General features: G+C 40.1%; 1 protein-coding gene and 1 long non-coding RNA gene across 2 annotated transcripts in view; both read left to right on the forward strand.

The window, feature by feature from the left end:
- Positions 1 to 1,960: 1,960 nt before the first annotated feature.
- On the forward strand, positions 1,961 to 11,896 carry LOC105285298 (aromatic-L-amino-acid decarboxylase). The gene is made up of 11 exons (XM_011349433.3): positions 1,961 to 2,139; positions 5,164 to 5,260; positions 5,868 to 5,988; positions 6,202 to 6,315; positions 6,672 to 6,791; positions 6,922 to 7,051; positions 8,459 to 8,607; positions 8,747 to 8,858; positions 8,968 to 9,176; positions 9,320 to 9,520; positions 9,777 to 11,896. Exons 2-11 carry the CDS (start codon positions 5,181 to 5,183, stop codon positions 9,981 to 9,983), a joined length of 1,443 nt encoding a protein of 480 aa, XP_011347735.1. The 5' UTR covers positions 1,961 to 2,139; positions 5,164 to 5,180; the 3' UTR covers positions 9,984 to 11,896.
- A 5,400-nt stretch (positions 11,897 to 17,296) lies between these two features.
- Positions 17,297 to 22,245, forward strand: part of LOC109611347 — a 55,687-nt gene continuing 50,738 nt past the window's right edge. The window contains exon 1 of the long non-coding RNA XR_002193726.2: positions 17,297 to 18,628. This is a non-coding gene — a long non-coding RNA (uncharacterized LOC109611347). The remainder of the gene's footprint in view (positions 18,629 to 22,245) is intronic.

Raw genomic sequence — 22,245 nt, forward strand, 5'->3', positions numbered from 1 at the left:
CAGCAGCAATTATATACAGAAAAAAATTAATTCAACGCAATATTTTTCTAATAAATTTAGTTGAAGTAGGATTTTTTATGACTGATAAAAAAATAATTTAAATAGTGAAATATTGCGTTAATTTTATTTTTTTTCTGTATGGAATTGGTGCTGTACGCTGATAACTACTTAAATAATCAAGAAAATAATCCAGAAAAAAATCAACTAAATAATCAAGGAACATCTGACACTGATTACTGAGTGATGAAATAATTGAAAAATTTTTCGGTCTGATTACTGATTAATCAAGTAATTAAAATTATTACGTTCTGATTGCTGATTAATCAAGTAACAAAAATATTTTATACTATAATTACTGATTAATCGAATAATTAAAAAATTGTTCTTTTTGATTACTGATTAACCGAGCAATTGAAAAATTGCTTATCTTGATTACAGATTAATCGAGTAATTAAGAAATTGTTCATTTTGATTACTGATTAACCGAGCAATTAAAAAATTGTTGATCTTGATTACTGATTAACCGAGCAATTAAAAAATTGTTGATCTTGATTACTGATTATCAAAATAATTGTTAATCAAAGCTGAAAATATTACTGAAAATATCGTTGATGCCGATCCCTGCTCCAGAATTATTGTCGACCTCCTATTCCCCGTTCCGCCTCCCGAGTACTAGGCGAATTAACATTTCCCGAGAGATTCAAATCCGATCTCGATGTCGGGACTAATAAAATTGGCGACTACTGCGATACTCGGCGATGTTCGAGGAATCATATTCACGACAGGTTGGATATTTTAAAAATTTTACGTACTGTCAAATCAAATGTGTTTCTTGCGCGGATAAATTTATTCGAGCATGAATAAGTCGTGTGACTGCAATTTTTTAGGTGCAAACGATGATATTTTTACGACAGTTTGAATATTATTAAAACAAGTTTGCCTGTCTGCTATTTCAGGAGAATAATTTATAGAAAAGATAAAAGAAAATTGTGTCAAGTAATATTTTATCGGTGTTTTCGTCATGCGAGTTCGCGATTTTCATAGAGCAACCTTCGTTCGCCACGCTATTGTGAAAGGATATAAGTTTTCGTTCCTGAGATTCCTTTCTAGATCACGATCAGATCGACCGAGGTCTCGTGCCAGCGAGTGTCAAGTGTACCTGCCGACTCCGCGACGCAGAACGTGCACGAGTCAAAACTGGAATCGAGCTTATTCAGAATAATTCGATTTGTCGTGTGAATGCCTCCTTGATTTCGCGCTTGTAATTAAATTGCAGGGAAGATATCGTCTTAAACGGTGACGCCCTAATTTCGTCTTCGAGATGCCAATCAACATCAAGATTATGTCTCTTCAGCTCCGCGACATCGACTTCTTCACGTAGCCGGTAATCTTATCTCCCCGAAAGAGATCAGACAGAGATTGTCCCGGCTTACTTAAAATACCAAGTTAATTCTTGAATGGAATGATGCACGTATCAAATTTATACCGTCATAATCGCCAATACGCGCCTTGATGATTCCGTCAACACGTGTATCTCTAATAAAATTAAATGACACTCTTGTCGCGTGAAGATACTCGAGAGAGCTTAAACTTAAATCCTAAAAGTAACACTTCTTTCAATAAATTATAATCATTAATCATTATTAAATAAGATCTCCTTTCCTCCCCTCAATAAATTCCATTTGCAATTGGCAACTGGCCCTGCCAGATGATCAAGCAACGGACAGCCATGTGGACCAACAGGCGATACACAGTCGCACTCGCTCAACAGAATCAACGCGCCCACCACCCACGCCACTAACCGAGTGACCGGCTGCTATCCATCGCGGTATCCCTTATCGATCTTCGACCTCGGCGGTGGCACCCACGGCGGCACAAGGTGAGCGAATCTCGACGATATGATCGCGATTGGCCGAACGGCACCGTTGGTGAACGACCCAGAGTGGGGAGTTACATAAAGCTCGGCGCCGCACGGACCGTGCGGCAATCCGTTGCGGAAAAGCAGTCGCGCGCGCTGAAAATCGCCAAGCGGAATCGTCGCCACGGCACCTGTCAGCCGCACAGACACCCACACGCACGTGGACCGTAGCTGTCAAAAGGAGCGTCCGGTGAAACGTCAAATCCAGGGACACCTCAAACGTGAGTCGAGAATTTCAGTCTGCCTTCAGCTGCGAATTAGGATTTTCTGTATTTTTTAAGCGCTTTTCGTTACATGCGAATATGGCTGTTTCATTTTGAGCGTTTCGCATAATTTTATTTGATAGGTGTAATGGTAGTCTTGAAAATTTAGGATGAATTTTTAGAACCGCAGAGAACAATTTTTCGTCTCCAAAAAACGGAGGAGGTAGCGAGATGAATAACATTTGCGAATTGTCACGTCGCGTCGTTTAGCCTCGCGCACTTTAAATCACATTTTGTAAAATTACAGTAAATTGGAGCAATAAAACGTGCAATTTGCCAATGACAAAAGTTGCAGCCAAGTTATGATACGTTTAATGGATCGCATAATGGCGCTAATTCATTCACGACGATAAATTTCTGTTTAGCGTATTACGTGAGTATTTTTATATATTTTAACGTGCTTTAATAAAACATTGACGTGACGCGTTTGAAAGTAAGAGAGCGATCAGGACCGCGAAAGTCTCATGATTGATGTCAAGGCATAAACCTTAACGTTAACACAGCGCTCGTTAGTCTCTAAACGCGCACAGCATGTCCAAAGTTGATTATTGAGCTTTTGCTTCATTAAACCTATCACTCCAACATAGTCGGGAGCGAAAAGCTCGTCGATTGCATTATCGCGCTAAATTAATCCCTCGCGCTCGCGGGGAATGATTATTAAACTTCGAAGAAAAAAGGATTAAGCGCTATTTCGAGATTGCATAATATGCAGGCTATTTTCAGCTGTTTTTCGCGAGCGGGTCATTATCTCAATTTAAAACAGTCCAGCAAAAATAAATTAAAACTAAAAAAACCTTACAAAAAAATACGCCAAGTATATAAAAAATCTTGCATATATTTTTTACGCTATCGCGTCGCTTGATTCTATCCGACAATGTCGATTTAATTAATAATAAATATAGTAAATGAAACGCGGTAGCCCAAAAATAAGGTCCTCAATAAGAAAGAACTCAATGACCCGCAATCTCTAATTTATTCACGCGGAAAGAGTCTACTCCGAGAAAAACACGCTGTTGCAGCATCGGGAGGGGATTTCCTTCCGAAGTCGCGGGAATTTTCTCTAATCGCGCGAGGAGTTATTCATTAGGGGATCCCCGCATTTCCTCATGCGGCAAGACGAAGTCTCCGAAGAGACTTGAACGTTCGAAAGAAACAATTTCATTATTATTTCAACACACTCAATGCATCTCGAGAAGCTTTACAAACGAGTTAATATAAATCTAAATAAAATAAACCTAAATAATATAACAAATATTACATTTCTCTCTGAATTTAATCGCAATTTGTTGCACAAAGAAAATTGTAATTCAACGTTCAATTACGCTGGCTGGGTTAAAATTGAGAGACTTCGTCGCTTTTACTCTGAACCCTTTTTTCGGGATAGCTGGGAAGCTTGCAATTCAGCGAGCAATTTATCGTTTAAACAGGATTTTCTCATTTTCTCGCGGCGCACCTGTACACAGCCGATCGCGTTGCGAAATTTTCGAGTGCGTCATAATCGAATGCATAAAAATCGTACTAGACAAAATCGCGTTTCGGTATGATAGACCAGCGGACAAGCAGCGGCTCGAACGAAACCAGCTCCGTGAAAATGAGTCATGGTCATTACGAGCGAGTTCACTCTTACTTCTCTACGAAGGCGATTTTACTGATCGAAAGAACGATCGTCGCACGATCGTTCTTTCGATCTCGTCGTCCTTCTCCTTCCACTCCCAATCGTCGACACATTCTCCAACAAGTAATGGTTGGTACCGACGCACATGCATCTCCCTCACCTGCTACCGAGTTTCTCAAGATCTGTACGTCATCAGAGGCAATATACCGTTAATTATCGATACCTAGGCATATTTAAATGTTTTGCTGAAAAGGCCAAACGCACACGTATTTTTACCATTTAATATCTTCTTTTTAAAGAGAAAGAAAGCTGGAAAGCGAGATGAGCGAACTGACGCAAGTGTGTGACGTTGTTCGTTTCAAATTACGCGGTAAATCTGATTTATACCTTCCTTTTTCTTGATTATTAAAACTTCAACGAGTAAGATTGTTACGTACAAAACAACAATGTTAAAAAATATGAATTCTCTAACTATTTCTAGTCATTCATATTACATTAAAGTTATTAGAAAACCAGATTGACTAAAGTTCCACTTATTAATAATTAAAATCGCAAACCGCTTGCACATTATCCACTGATATGTTAACAAGATCTATAAAGTATGCTAAACATCATTATTTATCGCAATAATAATTTATCTCATATCTCGCGTTCAACAATTAATTATTCTTCAGTTTCGCAGAAACACATCATCCTTCGGTCTCGAATAGTCTAATTCTATCGCTAAAAATGGGAAAAATATTGAGCGAGCAACTTGTTCTATCTTTAACAATACATTACCTGTATTGTATTTTTAACAATACAATACATATTGTTAAATATATATATAGCATTGCATATATTATATATATTTAATATCCAGACAGTATCACGCCAATATAATTCCCGCGCATTAAGTAATTCTTGCATCATAATGACTAATACTATTGTCTGCTTTCACTTTTTATCTATAACCGTCGTTTTTATCAACGTGCATCCTTGAATTCCCCTCAAAACGGCCTTAGTCGTTTCACACGCTTTCCACAAACTGTTATTGCACAATTATCATGTTGCTAACGGGATCTCTGATCACCTGAATCTTGTCACATAATATGCGGAAATGAAATCGTTCCATTTTTTATTTTTATTCCATATTTGCATAAACGATTGCTCGTTCTTGAAAGATAAATAATATGCAATCCGCATCTATAAATTCGATAATTGCTGATAAATTCATCCAAAATGCATATTGCAGCAACATTTATATGCCAAGGATACCGAAACCACGCCTACCATAATCTACATAAACGCACAGGATAATCAACATCGATGGATGCTTCTGATATCAATCCGTCTTAGCAATAATCTCGTTTCGACACATGTTGCAGGCGGAAGAAAATAAATCATGGATCCCGACAACTTCAAGGATTACGCCAAGGATATGGCGGAATACATCACTACCTACTTGGAAAATATCAGAGACAGGTGAATAAAATAACTGTACATCGTCGTAATTACAAAACAATGCTTGCTTGTATATAAAGATATAATGCATCCTATTGCTAGAGTTTTCTAAGTTCAGTAATAGATTTATTCAGAATTTGATAAATCACATTTCTACATATTCGTTGTGATATCCATTCAACCGTTAGTAACATTCTTGGAAAGCTTTATAATTGTCCTCAACAACAGAAAATAAGAATAAATGAAAGATTTATGATGCATAAGCACTTCCCTTATTTCCGCTCTCGAACAATATCAATATTCTTAAGATTTCATTAAAATAACGTTCAGGAAATTAAAGGTAGAAGCATCAAAGAACACCGAATGTTCTATCTTGGAGAATCGAAGAATTTTCGATTCTCCTTTCGACTGTACTGAATTGAAGGTACAAAGTAGCGAAGATACACGAATTTACCGAGTAAACGGAAACTAAATTATTTTCAAACGTAATTATGATTTTCTGTATTACTGAAACTTCTCTATCACCATCATCCCACTTGTTGGTTCAACGTAAAATAACATTAACGGGATAAGCGCAATTTTAATCGAAAGTGCACACTCAAGACGAATAAATTTTATAAATTTCCAGGAGAGTTCTGCCCACAGTGGAGCCAGGATACCTGAAGCCGCTCTTACCATCGGAAGCACCGCAGACGCCCGAACAATGGAAGGATATAATGGCCGACATCGAAAGAGTGATAATGCCAGGAGTGAGTAATCGTACAAGACGCATGAGTAGACTTTGTAGAATAACGTGGACGATCAGTTTGTTCGAGTTACCGTAACGATGACTGATATACCACGAACTAGGCGAAACTGAAGTAGAGAGCAAGATTTGATATTTGACATTTAATTTTATTATGAAATTTGTATTTTTTTCCGTAAAGAAATGGAATGAACTAATAAATTGTAAATGTTTGCAGGTTACTCATTGGCACAGTCCGAAATTCCACGCGTACTTCCCTACTGCTCAATCATACCCCGCGATTCTGGCCGATATGTTAAGCGGAGCTATCGCGTGTATTGGATTCACGTGGGTAAGCTCGTGATCGAAAACTTCAAGTACTCTTTCCGCTTGAAATAATCATTATGTTACATTTTGTACATGTTGCTGTTACGTAGATGGCTTAAAATTGTAACGTAATTTATGATAAAATCCTTGTACACTTATATCTTAAAGATTCTGTGAAACGTGAAAAATGTATTTTTTTTAATAATCTGATAATGTATTTTATATTCTGTATTACACTCGACACACTCGATAATAAAAATATGTTTCTTTTAATGAAGCAATGGAAGAATAAAAGTAAAATGATAAAATGAGAAAATATTGAACGCTCGAAAGCAAGTTATTATTTTGATCAATTTTTACAACAATTTTTCTGGATTCCAGATCGCAAGTCCAGCCTGTACTGAGTTGGAAGTAGTCATGCTGGATTGGCTAGGAAAAATGTTGGACTTGCCGAAAGAGTTTCTTGCCTGCAGTGGTGGAAAAGGCGGTGGCGTTATTCAGGTAAGAAAACACTTCGGAGAGGCAATATGTTTATAGAAGCTGCTAAGCTTTAAGAAGCTGTATCGAGACAGTAATTACCCGTGAAATGAAGGGGAGTTATCATTAAAAGTGCAATTTTACTTTTTTACAGGGGACAGCGAGCGAGGCTACGTTGGTTGCGTTACTAGGAGCGAAGGCCAAGAAGATAAGACAAATTAAAGAGCAGCATCCCGATTGGACGGACAACGAGATCGTCAACAAGCTGGTCGCGTATTGTTCCTGTGAGTATACTCTAATTATTTGCAATATTGGTACGTGAAGTCTTATAAAATTTTTGTCAAAACGCTGTGCGCACGTGTCAACTGATTCTTTAAATGTCGAACGATGAGAATTATTTCAATCCGAGATAAATTTATGTGCGACACGCGCGACTATCGGATCATATAAATTATTTCTCCATCGACTGTGCTCTCTCTGTCTGTGTATGTGTGTGTGTATATATGTGTGTTCTTGTTTGTCTCCGTTGGATGGGAAATAACATACAACGATGTATGTCCGCCGAGCGTAGCGCACAGTTCAATGGCTTTAATGAACACTTGAACTCTGTGACACGTATTTCGAAGAGTGCTAAACGAGCTATGCAAGCTGCTCATATAGTAATAGAATAGTAAAGACATTATAAGAAAAATATGTTCTACAAAACTCGAAGAAGTCACTATTCATAGGTCGTTAAATCAAAAGAGTTTTATTACATCAGAAATTTTTCAGAAATTTATAGCAATTTTAGACCGTTTGTTTTAAAACCCGCGAGGTTTGTTATCGCACGTGATAAGCGCTTTGCTTGGAACGGAATGATTCGTGATAGCATTTTTCGAAATTTTAGATTCCAAATTTTAAATTTAGATTGAGAATTTAGAAATTAAATTTAGAACACTTTTAAGCTCTTGTCGTTTTACTAAAGCAATCTGTAAAGTTATCATGCGATAAGTTCACTGATTTATTATTGCAACTACTGGTTTTTCCAAGAAATCAATAAATCACCGATAAATGACGATATCTTTTCAACGTACTATTGCAATCATCAAAATTACCACACATATTTTTGATTTACGATAGCGATTTTTCATTCGTATTCATGGCGACGCGTACTGACATAATGCTGAAAAGTGTCCGGTCGCTTTCAGTGACCGGGCGCACAATCAGCGCGTCGACATGTGAACAGGACGGGAGGGATGAGAGGGTTGGAGTGATAGGGTGAGTATGGGGTTCACGGCACTTCATCAAGCAGCACTTTGTCGCCATGGCAACTCGTAATAACCGCTCCAGTTATACTTCAGAGAGACCGAATTTTCCCTATGCTTCTCAACTTCCATAACAATTTCGCGGTGCGATTTATCGAAATGACGAAAGTGCCGCTTGACTCTGCTCGATGTGACAAATAATAGCGAAGCTATTTCTTTTTTGCAATTGGAAATATCGAGCGAAATCGGAATCTCGATGAGGCGCCTTTGTGCTGAAACAATGGAGCATTCTCTGCTTCTTCATCTACGATAAAAGGAGAATTGAAAACAATTACGTCGTCAATAATAGATAATAATTAATCTGTGTTTATAGTATTCTATTGAATACTTAATCACATAAATTAATATCACGCGAGATAACGTGCAATAAAACTATGCTATTTCCAGGTCAGGCGCACAGCTCAGTTGAACGCGCCGGACTTCTCGGTGGAGTGAAATTCAAACAACTGGAAGTCGATGAGAAATATAGGCTTCGTGGCGACACATTGGCAGAGGCAATCCAGAAGGACAAGGAACAAGGGCTTATTCCATTTTATGTAAGTCTAGAGTTCGGTTAATATTATATCATTCTCTTCTTCTCTGGATCAATTCATCATGTTCCACCCAATAAAAATGTTAACTTAATTGCTAAGGTAGATTGTTGAGGAATAGTTTCTTATCAAAATCCTATCGCAGGCGGTCGCTACTTTGGGCACCACCGTTTGCTGTGCCTTCGATTGTCTCGACGAGATGGGCGTCGTGGCGAACCGCGAGGGTATTTGGCTGCACGTGGACGCCGCTTACGCAGGTAAATTACGCAGGGAAATTAACATTCTCGTAGAAAATGGCGAATTATTCAATCGTGAAACGTTTTCGCGTGAAACGAAACACGAACCAAGCCACTCGTTTGATTGCAGGATCCTCTTTCATCTGCCCGGAATTCCGATACCTGATGAACGGCATCGAGATGGCGGATTCGTTCAATTTCAACCCTCACAAGTGGATGCTGGTCAACTTTGACTGCTCGGCCATGTGGCTCAAAGATCCGACGTATGTCATAAACGCCTTCAACGTCGATCCTCTGTACCTGAAGCACGACATGCAGGGTTCAGCACCAGATTACAGGGTAATGTACTGCTTAATCCTGTCGAAAGCTGCTTACATCGTGTTCACAACGCAACTGCGAATGCGTTTTATCGTCATTTGATTTTTAAAAATGGATGTTACTAAAACATTCATGTTAACCGATCTTTGTCTGCTTCGTTGCAGCACTGGCAAATTCCACTTGGACGCAGATTCCGCGCCCTGAAGCTCTGGTTCGTGCTGAGGCTCTACGGAATCGAGAACCTGCAGAAGTTCATCAGATCGCATATCGCTCAAGCGCATGAATTCGAGGCGATGGTCCGCTCGGATCCGCGCTTCGAAATCGTCAGCGAAGTCCTCATGGGATTAGTATGCTTCCGATTGAAGGTAATTAAATTTAACTTTAACAAGTATATAAGAAGTGTCTTTGACAAATATTATATTCATATAAAAAAGATAACATTTTCTTAAATTAATATTATACTAGAATTTCCTGTGAATATCATAATTTTTAAGCTCACTTTCGCTGAACTGCTAATTAATGAAAGAATGCTTCCGTAATTAACAACTAATTAATCAGTTACGAATTTTTTATATTCTGTTATATAACTTTTATAAATAAAAAGTAATGCACGGTTTGCAGGGTTCGAACGAGCTGAACGAGACGCTCCTGAAGAGGATTAACGGTGCAGGAAACATACATCTCGTCCCGTCCAAGATAAACGATATGTATTTCCTGCGGTTCGCCATCTGCTCCCGATTTAGTGAGAGTAAGGACATACAGTATTCCTGGAAGGAGATCAAGCTGAGAGTCAACGAGGTCCTCGAGGAGCAATCGATCTCGAAGTGATGGCGCGCTCAGATAGCACGTGGTTGTAGGTCGCTGGCACCTGGCACCTGTAATCAATCCTAGCTTCGAATTTCCCCCTATATCCGGCGACTCACGAGGATTAAATCAGACTGGAGCAGCGATTGGCGTTAAACAGTCATTGATATCCGCGAGCAATAAATTTTGCAATACTTTTCGAATTGCGAGCAATTAAACGATGTGCCAGGCGTGCAAATATTATATGAGATATAAATCCTCAGTATTTAAAGTTTACGTAAATGGTTTTGTTTCGCACGTTGTGTAACGCACGACTTCGCGAGACGCGTTGTATAAATGTGTCAAAGTGATGCGAGCACGTCAAGTTATTTCGTCGTTAATTGTTATTCAAGAACTAAATAAATACTTAGTCTCGTGAACGAGGGAAATTTCAAACGAATAAAGTCTCGAAACAATCGCTGCGTCAGAAATCGGTCGTGTAGCCTACAGGAATACACGTTAACAACGTAATAGGTGTAATACAGTATTACGTGTCGCCTTGTGCCACTTTTGCCGGCGCACCATCAATGTTACTGTGCGAACTCCGTAGATAATATCCTCTTAAATGTGTTACGCGGTGAAAGTCACGAGTTGCAAAAGCGCGCGTAGATATAGATGTGATACTTCGCATGATTTTTCGCGCAGGCACGTAAAAATATCCTCGTCGCGTCACGTGGCTCATGTAATACAACGTTGCTTTCTATTTATTAATAATTACGTATCCGCGTATGAAGTGATTTCCGATCAATCGATTAATCGATCAATTAATTTATATTCACGGCGCATGGTACGATCATTCATTTCCACAAGGCGAATTTGTAGAAAAAGTAATCTGCGAACTGCAATCTGGACTTCCCACCGAATGATTTACATTTTTTTTTTCGAGCGTCCACGAAGAATCGAAAGAAAATCTTGCGATGTATCGGAACCGGATCTTCGTGCACGTTGAAACTACATGTAGAATATTAAATACATACGTGTTGTATATACGTTATAAATATAGAGATTATTATAAACGTGTTAAATGTAAAATCGATGTATGTAATATATTTTTATCCGTTCTTCTTTTCGTATACAGTTTTTTTTTTAATTTCTCAGATTCAGTTTACACTTCAAGCGCAAATATTCTAGAGTGGCTCGCATCGTTAAGAGTAACAAATATCGAATTAATGTATTAGTTCAAAGCGTTATGTTGCAACTGTATTTTAAACGATGGAGTAACTCTGGAATGGCAATCATATACGTATGTGTATATATATACTATATGTACGATAATACTTGCTGTAACGTTGTGCTGAACAGGGACAATAATAGTAGGTTTAATCAACAAGGCATTATAGCCTGTCGAGGAAATCGGCGACACTTGAACATCGAAGAGAGCATGGATTTAATTACTCGTTAAAATCATTGCTGTATTATCGTCAAAGAACTACGCTCAGATGAAGAAATTGAACGAAGTTATCATAAAAGTAAATGTTACAACAAAATAAAAAGTACAATAATTATGTTAAGAGTAAAATATGGAGGATGGTAGAGGTTTAAATATTTATTGTTGCTGAGTTACTATCAGATTTTAGTGCTCCATGCAACTAAGCATTTTCCATGCGCAATCTTGTACTAATATGTGTTTTTGTATTACATTATTTTTTATACAAAAATATACAAATTAATATATGCTGGATGATGTTAATCTGAGGCAACGATTTTAGTCATTACGGGACCAACGAATGATTTGCTGTATAATTAAAATAATCTTACTCTCATTACACTGTACTGTCTGTCAAAATATCGCAGAGTGTATTGGTATGTCGTCGATGTGGTATTTGCGAAGTTTATTGTTCAATTGTCGATACGACCAAATAGAAAATTAGACGAATAAATGTATGTTCTCTCCCCTAGTTTTCTTATTAATAATATATCCTCGATTTATAAAAATATATATCAAAAGAAATTGTTTTTTACACTGATTATTTTTATTATATCTCTCTTTTCAATTTTCTTCCCTCACGAAGTGATAACCGAAGAACTGATTTAACCGATTGTCGGTGAGTAATCAGTGATCGTAAACTTAACTTCATGATCATGATTATAATAAGCAGTATATACTTATTAAGCCTAAGCATACAAAACACATTTTATTTATATGCATCAAAATATTCAGAAAATATTATTCAACAGAGAAAATGCAAGAAAAAAAAATATAATGAGATTTAAAACTTTATTTCTACAGATACAAACTTGTAAAAATAATATCTTAGATCTATTATTCATTAAATTAAAACTCAGAGAGATTGGATCCAGGAATGTTATTAAAAATAATATAAATTTTGAAATTATCATTGTCTGGCGAACGTGGTTCTTGCTTTCACCATCAGAGAGCAGCGTACGTCATTCTTGGAGGCCGAGAGAGAGAAGCCTTTTCTATCGATAAAAGCAAGTAGCATGCTTTCATCGCCGAAGGAGGTCCGAAAGTCATCACAACTAACAATAAGATGAATTGACAATGTAAAACGCATAGCATATTACAGTTCAGTTCCATTATCTTAGCACACCTAGTCATCAATAAAACCCCAACAAAGTGCTAAGTCAATAATTAATTCAATCTCGCCTGACGTCTGATCTAGGATGACTGCCAATTTGCTTGGAGCCGAGCTTGGACCCCATTCCCAGCGTAACTATCAAGGGAATGAATGTTCGAACGGCTAGAGACTGGCAGCCACACCGGCAGCTAATAAGCAGAAGAGATACAAACAAGAAATAGCAGTGGGATTAACGACCGTGACGCGAGGTATTCTTTCTTTTCGAACGACGGGCGGTAGATGCGAGGAGGAAGACGAGAATGCGCTAAATCGACTGCACGAGTCGACGTAAGGGAATGACAGACGAGCTGGAATTAACCGACGGCGGGTCATAGCTTCGAGATGCTTCACCCCGCGCTAATTTCGCGCGTGGAAAATGAAGACTTCCGCTTCGAGTCCACCTGACGCCCCATAATGTATTCTCAGAGGTTTTCCGGGCAGCTTCAAACCGATCAATTATCCGCAGCGCGAAAAATCAAAGTCGCAAATTGCACGGAGCGAAAATTTGCAAGAGATTGTGAAGCTGATCATTTAGAACTGACGTTGTGTTCATTCTCGAAAGTTCGTAGTTTCACGCGCGAACTGAGGTACCTGTCACGTGCACGTGCGTTGCTGTGATTCCAAATTTAATTTCCGAAGTCTAACATAGCAATCTGAGGGGAATCTTCCTTTCTCTGCAGGCTCTTCGGACATTCCGAAACAAGAAAAATACAGAGTACCGCCTCCTCTCGACCGACGTCTAATACCTGACTGCCCTTATTACTCTCACCGTGACATGGCTGTTAACTGCTCACCGTGGGATAACGAAGTGTTAGGTCCCGGATTCTTAATGCATGAATAATACAATTTACTCTCCGCGCGTCACTTGCTTGTCATTTGCTTTTAATAACGCCATTTGTTTTGTGTTACTTTAAGCGTACATACACGTGTGAGTGTGAGATCTAAATATATAAGATTTTTTATGTTTCCAATACCAATCAGAGAGTGAACACGATATATCCAACTTGATCATGAAGAGACAGAAGTAATAAAGATCCGCAATCGAGACATTATCATTAGCGTCATTTTCTAATTTACAAACGATATAGTCTATCCGAAAAAGTTGCATTAATATCGATGAAATCTAGAAGCAATGAGCAACTTCGTAGAGGAACGAAACCAGGAACGAAATGACGCTTCGGCGCAGCGGCGCGATTAATACATTAAATTACATAACAAATTGCAGCACACGCCATAAATCACACAATATTACACGACGGCCACGGGAATCCGCTTTGATCCGCGCGCGCCGTTTTGTCGCTCGAGCACAGGAGAGAAAAGGAGAAGTTTGAAGACGAGAGAGCGCCTCGGGGCGTTGCATCTTTCGGCTGACACCCGATACACGCGTGTCTGGGGGCCCCCGTTATTATTCCTAACGTGAAGCGGCTATTAGCCGCCTACTGGACAATCGGCGGTGCCGGCAACTGGAGCACACACCGAGCATCGACGGGAACTGAAGGGAGAACCACCAGCTCTTCCCGGCGGTGGTCGTTAAGCCGGTCAGCTGGACCGGCTGAGAAAAGGAGAAGAAGAACGCACGAACGATGTGAAAGGCCGCGCGTTAACCCTTCCGTTCTCGTCTGCCTGGTTCACGATCCTCCTCACGAATCATCCTGATAACGAGAACGTTACCTCGCTGGTCCTCGCTAGGGAACTTTTCAGGAAGTCCGTATTCTTGTATTATTTTATTAATTCGATGCGCGAAAGCATGACAAAAATTCGTCGCAGAGCAAGTGGTAGTATCAGTGGTTGTATTAAATGTAATGATTGCATTAAATTATATTAATGATAATTTAATTCCGGATGAGACCTGACAATCGCTAAATGGAGAGAAGAAACTTTTGTCTCCGACAGTGCTCCTTGCCGAGTTCGCAAGTGCCAGTTCTGCCTGCTTTGCTTATGATTTCCTCGCTGGTTCTCCGATGAAACTCGGGAATGTTCTTCTTTCATTGGAGACGCGGGAAGCAGAAAACAAGCGGAGAAAAGAACGCATCTACTGATAATCAAGATAAACGACAACGTAACGGACACGCGGCACCTAATTATCGATTTGAGAATGTCTTTCAGGCCGCTCCCTTAATAACCAATTACGGATTAATCGACGATAATACCATCGACAGATTGTCGTAAATTCGCTCGCAACGAAAGCGGCCGGGCCAATCGCGACGCGTACTCGCGCGAAAAATTGAGGCGGAACATTGAGCGGCGCTGGCTCGCTCGTCTCGTATGCGCTCGCATGTGCATTATAAATTCCAATTGTTTAATGTGAGCCGCTCGCATTTGCGCTTGCCGTCGCGGAACCAGATCCGGAAAAGATATAACAGGTTTATCTGGCATGACTCGTAGGACGAGGCCTTCGAAGGAGGATAATAAGGCGTGCTCGGCCGCCTCATGCGTGTGCTGCGTGTGTGCGTGCGAGCGCGTGTGTGCGAACAGGTGCGCTTCATTTACCGCGTCCAAATGGAAGAGATCCACCGCTGGCGCCGCGCGATTCTTCCCTTCCGCGAAATTGCAATCATTCTCCGATTGATATTGATTCATACCGTCATGCTTGTCGGAAATGCAGACCTAATAGTAAAGATAAATGATGAGGCCGCAAAATGTATAACGTAAGCATAAAGTCGTAGCTTGAATTGTTATCAAGAATTCTAGATTTTATCACGTGCATTCTTTTTTATTTTTTTAACGAATTTTTTTTTAACATTTTATGATATTTAACACATTTTTTAATTACTCATGTTTCACAAATCAATTTCGAGCCTTCATTTTTATCTTCTTCTTCCAGTGCTTTTGCGAATACGCAACGAGATATTGTATCAACGTTGATTCATCACAGTTGTTACTCAGTGTGCTACGATGTTTTGTCAGCTTGAACTTGCTACTCGCTCGAGGATTGCGGACGCTTGTCATTCGTGGGTGATCGCTAATTGCACCATGCACGCCGGGTGTTAAAGCATCCGCGTCCGCATGCACCGCGTTTCTCTTTGATTATGAAGGAACAATAATAACCCGTCGCGTCGATCTCGACTCCATGTATGCCGCCTTTAAGGAACACGCTGCGTTCGGTCCATCTCAGTCTATTTCGGTGCTGAACGGATAATTTGCTGAAACGAACGATGCTGTCGACTCAGCATCAGCTCAGTCATCCAACTCCTGTCATCCGTTTAATTCACGTTGTCACCGCTAGCGAAATGTATCAAGAGTAGAACTAAATATGCGAGGAATGGTGTTACTTATGCACTTTCCGCGGCTTTCAGGTACCGTATTTATGAACAGCAGCGGCGAAATTATGGATTTTAAATTTCACCTGCCTCGCGCAGCGTTCGTAGAAAATACCACGTTAGAGAAAACCTTGAATCCACATACATGTCTCTACATAGATTCGAATACCTTAATAGCCTAACAGTTCTTAAATCATTAATATCTTTTGATATCTTCATAGAGCTTAAAATGAGACAGATCCAGTTTACTAATTGCTAATCTCTAAACTAATTGCACTTTCCTGAACCGGTTAAGCAGCCCGATTAAGGGGGGAGCCTGCTTTAGAACGTTGAAAATAAGGTATAATTTTACGAATTTTTTTGGAGAAACTATACAGCGGATCATTATAAAACTTTGATGCATTTATTAATACATGTTTAAAGATAAAAAAATTATTTTTTATTTGAATATATCGCCTGTAGAGGTCGTCCTGGAGGCATCTTAGTGCAGCCGGCATTGTAAATTGGTGAGCATTCTCCTGCCTCCAAATTTCATCCCAACTGAAAAATTGAAATATTTTCTCGTTATTTATGAATTCCCATCGTCGATGAACCTTTAATATTCATAAAAACATTAAGTTAAACAATTATTTTTGCATGAAAAAGTTCAACAACTTTGCCTAAAAATCGTACTTTTGTGTTCTAAGCTCCACCATTTTGGCACTTTTCAACTTTTTTCTTCTCTCTTTGGTTCATCGACGATGGGAATTCATAAATAACGAGAAGATATTTCAATTTTTCAGTTTAGACGAAATTTGGAGGCAGGAGAATGCTCACCAATTTGCAATGCCGGCGACGCGGCTGCACTAAGATTTCTCCAGGACGACCTCTACAAGCGATATATTCAAATCAAAAAATAATTTTTTTTATCTTTAAACATGTACTAATAAATGCATCAAAGTTTTATAATGATCCGCTGTATAGTTTCTCCAAAAAAATTCGTAAAATATACCTTATTTTCAGCGTTCTAAAGCAGGCTCCCCCCTTAATCTCTCCCGTACGAACCTCCCAGATCTCTCCCTTACCTTCTTCTTTCAATTTAACAAAATAAAATAAAACAACACTCTGCTTTCTCACAAGAGAAAATATACGTAAGGAATCATGTTTTCAAAATCCCATGTCGATGTCGAGTTGCATGAAAAGGATCGTCGATCAATCCCTCCCGGGTTTTCCACGATGTTCTCTCCGATGGATGCAACGTGTACCTGCCTCAAGTCGGCGCGGTGCGAGTAAGTGCGAGTAAGCGGCCAAGGCGGCGACCCCAGACAGACAGACAGACAGACAGAAGCCGGGGCACCTGTCTGTCCCTCCACTCTGAGGTACGTACCGACGAGGAGGGGCCCGGACGGGCACTGGATTTTACCCCGCGCTCCGCGGTTCAGTACCCCGCGCACGCTCACGCTGATAAGACCTTATTCTAATCACTGCCATTTGATTGTCAGAGCAGGCGCCGCGCGCCGCGTAATCGCGATCGCGCGCGAGCCGGATCGCGCACGATCGGCGCGACGATCAGCGGATCATCCGTTCCCGAAAGGATTTCCCGTGATTTTGCCTGCTGCTTACTCGATCGATCGATCGGTCGGCGTCTTCTTCGCGAAGATTTCCGGAAGTCGCGGACTTGAACAAGTTTGTTGGTCGCCGCGTGACGTCAGGACCAGCGTGAAAAGCGTCGCGCTTGCGATTTCTGATATCTGGATGATATCACGATTGCATCGATCGCATGTGAATAATCGTGGGCTTTATCGCGAGTCATCGATCGTCCGAGTTTGTTCACTTCGCAAAAATGTTACGTGACGCTTCTCAGGAATCGCATGTGTTTATTCAGGCACCCCGTTGTTCATTGTGTGATATTTCTGGAGGCACTTATTAATACGTGAACTGATTCCGACATCTCACGCGGAACGATCTTTTTGGATCTCCGATCTGACGTTCGCGCGTTGCGCGCACATTATGCGAGATCGTGTACAGTGAATAATTACATCACAGTTGAACGTGAATTAAATTCTGAGCAGCCGCTACCGTGACAGCGCCCCGTAATCAGCCGGCGATAACTCATTTAATGGAAGCGTTTGGTTTCACGAACACGCGACACACGATCCGAGCAACGAAGCAACGCACACGAAGAACGAAGAGCACTCCGGAGTTCCACGATCGAAAGCGATGACGATCATCGACCTTGCTGGATCGGCGCCGTTAATCGCAGCTACAGTAATTTAGCTCACGTGTGTCTCCGACCACGTGCACGGCATCACGAAACAGGGCTTTCCTGAAGAGAAACGATTTTCGCTAATTCTCGTCAATTGGGATCAAGATCAAGATGAAGAGAAATTTCGAGGGATCTCATGGACTCGATTTAATGGAACTCGAAACGAATTACGTAACGGTGTAATCGGTTACTCGATTTTCTCGTACGCGCAGTGACGCTTTCTCTCGCCTCGATTTTCCAGATAGTGTATTGAATTGTCGCAATAAACGCAGAAGCCTGATTTGATGTTTGCAATTGCTTTGATTGATCGCGATCTTCGTTGAGAGCAGACTCGACTCTGAGTGCGCAAAAGCGAAACCACGTGCGTGCGTGGCAAAGATTTATCTTGCATTTAACGGGATCAAGTGTGAGGATTTCACGGGAAGATCGGAGTGTCGACTTTGCGAAACGCGATTCCACTGATTACGCGCTCTACCCACAGCGATCGAGTGCTGAAAGAATTTCACGGAAACTGGAGGATTTAATGGGCACCAAGTAATGAAAAAGGTACGGAAGATCGAATTTTCGATCATCCCAATTGGAACGTACAGAGTGCAAGTGGAGCAAGCCTGTAATTTGTAAGATTCATTTTAAATATAAAGCTACAAAAAGGAGCATACAAATGGCACAGTAATTCCAACATTAATTTCAAAAATTAAAATAAATTAAAATTGTAACAAGTGAATCATAAATCGTATTTATCAAATCAAATGCATTAACATGAATGACACATTGCAGATCAACTCACTCCAATCTCACATTCTGAGACGTTCATTGATAGACTTAATTGCTCTTTCGTTATGCGAGCAGCGCAAAATACGATTAAAACGTATCATTAGAGATGACTCGATAACGAGGTGACGATCAGAGTCAGGGATCGCGGAAAATTAGCATGACACATATGCAATACAACTGCGAAGAGTGCAATTCATAGATGCAGGATGATTATAATAATTGCATGCCGCGAGTAGCGATGCGAACGCAAAATAATCGCGCGGCTCATTGTCATCGAACTCGCGCATTCCGGCATTCCGTATTTGCGCGCGGCTACTCCGTCGACGATTGCACCATTATTAGCCGCACGCAATTCTGCAATTGTTTCAGTTTACGCTGCGAAGAAATATGTATGTAACCCTACCCTACGCACGGAATCTAGAACGATTTAAACGAAATGAACATACTGTTGCGCGTGTACGTGCACTTCGGAGCAAACGTGGCGCAAGTTGTCTCAAGTTCCATCTGCATCGCCGCCAAGACGTGAATGTCTCAAACTAGAACGTGTTAAAATGTGATATCTCGCTTAATAATCCTTGCATTAATATTGCTTTTCCTATTCGCCAATGTAAATTTCTTTTTTAAAGAAATTTATATTACTTTAATTAAAATTTATGCGAAAGTGTTGAGGTACTAATTTTAAACTGTGATATGTTGGCGTTATTATAATGAAAACTGTCATATTGTAAAACCAACTAGTGATAGTGGATGATGTATTCAAATTACATGAGAGATATGGAAGACATTAAAATATTGATATTAAAATCGGATACCGGAATCATAAATTTTGAAAGTAATGTTGTGAAATCGTGACATGTAAATTATTGCTAATCGGCGAATATAAGTACTTCTTGAGTTTTATATGACCGCGCGTACCGCTGCTAGCAATAAATCATTCTGTTGGCGGCGTGTTCGTAGCACGGAAAGTTTAATGCGACTAATGAGATAACTAATTTGGAGATAACGTACGATGCATTGCCGTGCTGCTACATAGTACACTCCTCTTTGGTATTTCTGAAATTTATATCATGCCGTTATGTCGCGTGCGTGTTACTACGTAAAAAAAAGTGAATATTCCTTCTGACTTTGTCTTTTCTACGCTTTACTTGTCTCACCTTGACACACTTTGCATCTCTTGCTTTTCCGATAAAAAAAGCTTTACATATAAATTAACTTCTTATAATACGTAACGCGGACTCTACGCAGTCTTTAGTATGCAGAAATTTAGAAGAATTTATATTAAAATATTATTAATCTAAACATTTAATTAAAACTGTAATTAGAATTTTTAATATGAGAGAACGAACTAAAAATGTAATTTCATACTATTTTTTCATCAAAATTTGTACAAGATGTTTTCACTTTGCTCAAATTACTCAGTTTGCTGAAAAGGTCAAGAGTAATTACAAAGAATAATTACAATTTTCACAACGCGTATACTCGATACAATCGAGATATCTCGATAAAATAAAAGTACTTCGTTCTCTTGTTGCCACGGAAGGTGCACCGTTATCCCATCTGATGATTCTCTCTTACTCGTACCAGAGTTCATTTAAAGGAACGATCGAAAAGTAAGGGGCACTCTAAAAGGAACCTTTTTATTAGAAGTAATTATTATTCCCTGATTAAAAAAGGAGATAAAAATAAAAAACGACAAATGTATCACATGTAATAAAAACAAACAAATAACAACAGTGCATATTAACAACTCTCAATCTCCTCCGGTATGAAAAAAATACAAGTAGTCAATAAAAAGCAAATATCGTGGCATTAATCAAAACTCATGAATTACTCTAGACTGCAAATGCGCTTTCGCGTTGAGCACCAAGAAGAGATACGAGTCTCGACCGAGTCGCGGCGGAGAGATCTGAGGGATACGCAATTACGCGCGCGCGTGCATTTCTTCAGCAAACGATTTATTTATGCGACAATGCGGGAAGTCGGCGATAAACGCGCGCGTCGTTTTCATTCTTTCGCGGGGCATTTCCTCGTACGTACACCCACGGTATCGCGCGCGGCCATTTCACGGCGTGCTTATTTAACGTTAACGAGCCGTGTAACGAAACTCGTGTAGCGCATAATCCGATGATTCCCAGCCCAATTTGCCGTCAAACAAAACGCATTCCTCGCGGCCGCGCGCGTCCGACCCGCGATCTAACGAGGCCCCTATTCAACCCTCTCGATCCCACCCCCGAGGAATGCCTGATCCCTATCCTCCGTGGAAAGCAGCAATTACTCGCTCCGCTGGCTACTATTAATTAGTCACTAATTACCCCTCGCGAATCGACCGAGCACGAATTGATTAAGTAAACTGCCAATTGCTCGCGATGGCCGAAAGGGTTTAACGAACTTGCCCGCGCGAATATGCCTTTCCCCTTTCTAAAGACCCTTCTTTACATTTCTCTTTGAAAGAATCCTACAACCATCGGATATGAAGAAATATTCATATATCTACGAATACCGTCGAAAAATTGACAGAAAGTAGAAAATAGAAATTATCTATGCCAACTTTTGACTGATTTCTCACGGGATCTTGCGTCTCATATGATTTAAAATCAAAATTTTTATGTTATGGAAGATAAAGTGCATTTCTACGTGGTAAAACCAGAGAGCAAGGAGTAGAAGAAATAATGACGATATTTAAATAATTCAACTTTCCATTCTGGGAAACTGAGAAAAGCGGAATAACAGTTTTCATTCCCAGACACTGATATAGTGCGCAATAGTGCAGCAGCCGTCGTCGTAATATTACTTAAGAAAGCGTCTATTAAGCGGCTATTGAATCAATATAGAAGCCGGTGATAACTTTCAATTGACTTTAGTCGCTAGGCACGTGCCTTCATTTAATACTCGTTACACGTCCGCGACTTTTCACGGCCTTTATCAATATTCCAGACGGAGGGTGTTTTTCGTTTCAATAAAGCCTGCATCTTCAGTAGAATTACTCCTACTGACAAAGAGATTGCTTTGAGAATCACGATGCATCCAAGCCAGTCGCGTGTACGTTTAAATCTAATTTAAGCAAAGAGAGGTGTATGTTTATAAATTCAAGAAAGAATGCAGTTTCTGTGAAGAAACGCGTAATATGCTCACAGGAATTTTACCGGCGCATTCCACTGCGACCTATGTTCCACGCGTTTCTCAGAGCACACGAGCTCTCAGCCGAACGGAAGCCGTTATACATTTTCCAGCACGAAAGAAAGGCGGACGAACACCCGATTGCTCTTAACTCGGAGCAGAAACCGAGTCGAAGGTCTTGTAACACGGTGGCTCGCTCGTCAAACGCCGTCTGTTCCTTAACACGTGCTTGCTAATGCAGTGTCAATTTGACGCTACAGAAATCGTTAGTT

The sequence above is a fragment of the Ooceraea biroi genome, chromosome 11 (assembly GCF_003672135.1).
Source record: "Ooceraea biroi isolate clonal line C1 chromosome 11, Obir_v5.4, whole genome shotgun sequence".
Taxonomy (NCBI): domain Eukaryota; kingdom Metazoa; phylum Arthropoda; class Insecta; order Hymenoptera; family Formicidae; genus Ooceraea; species Ooceraea biroi.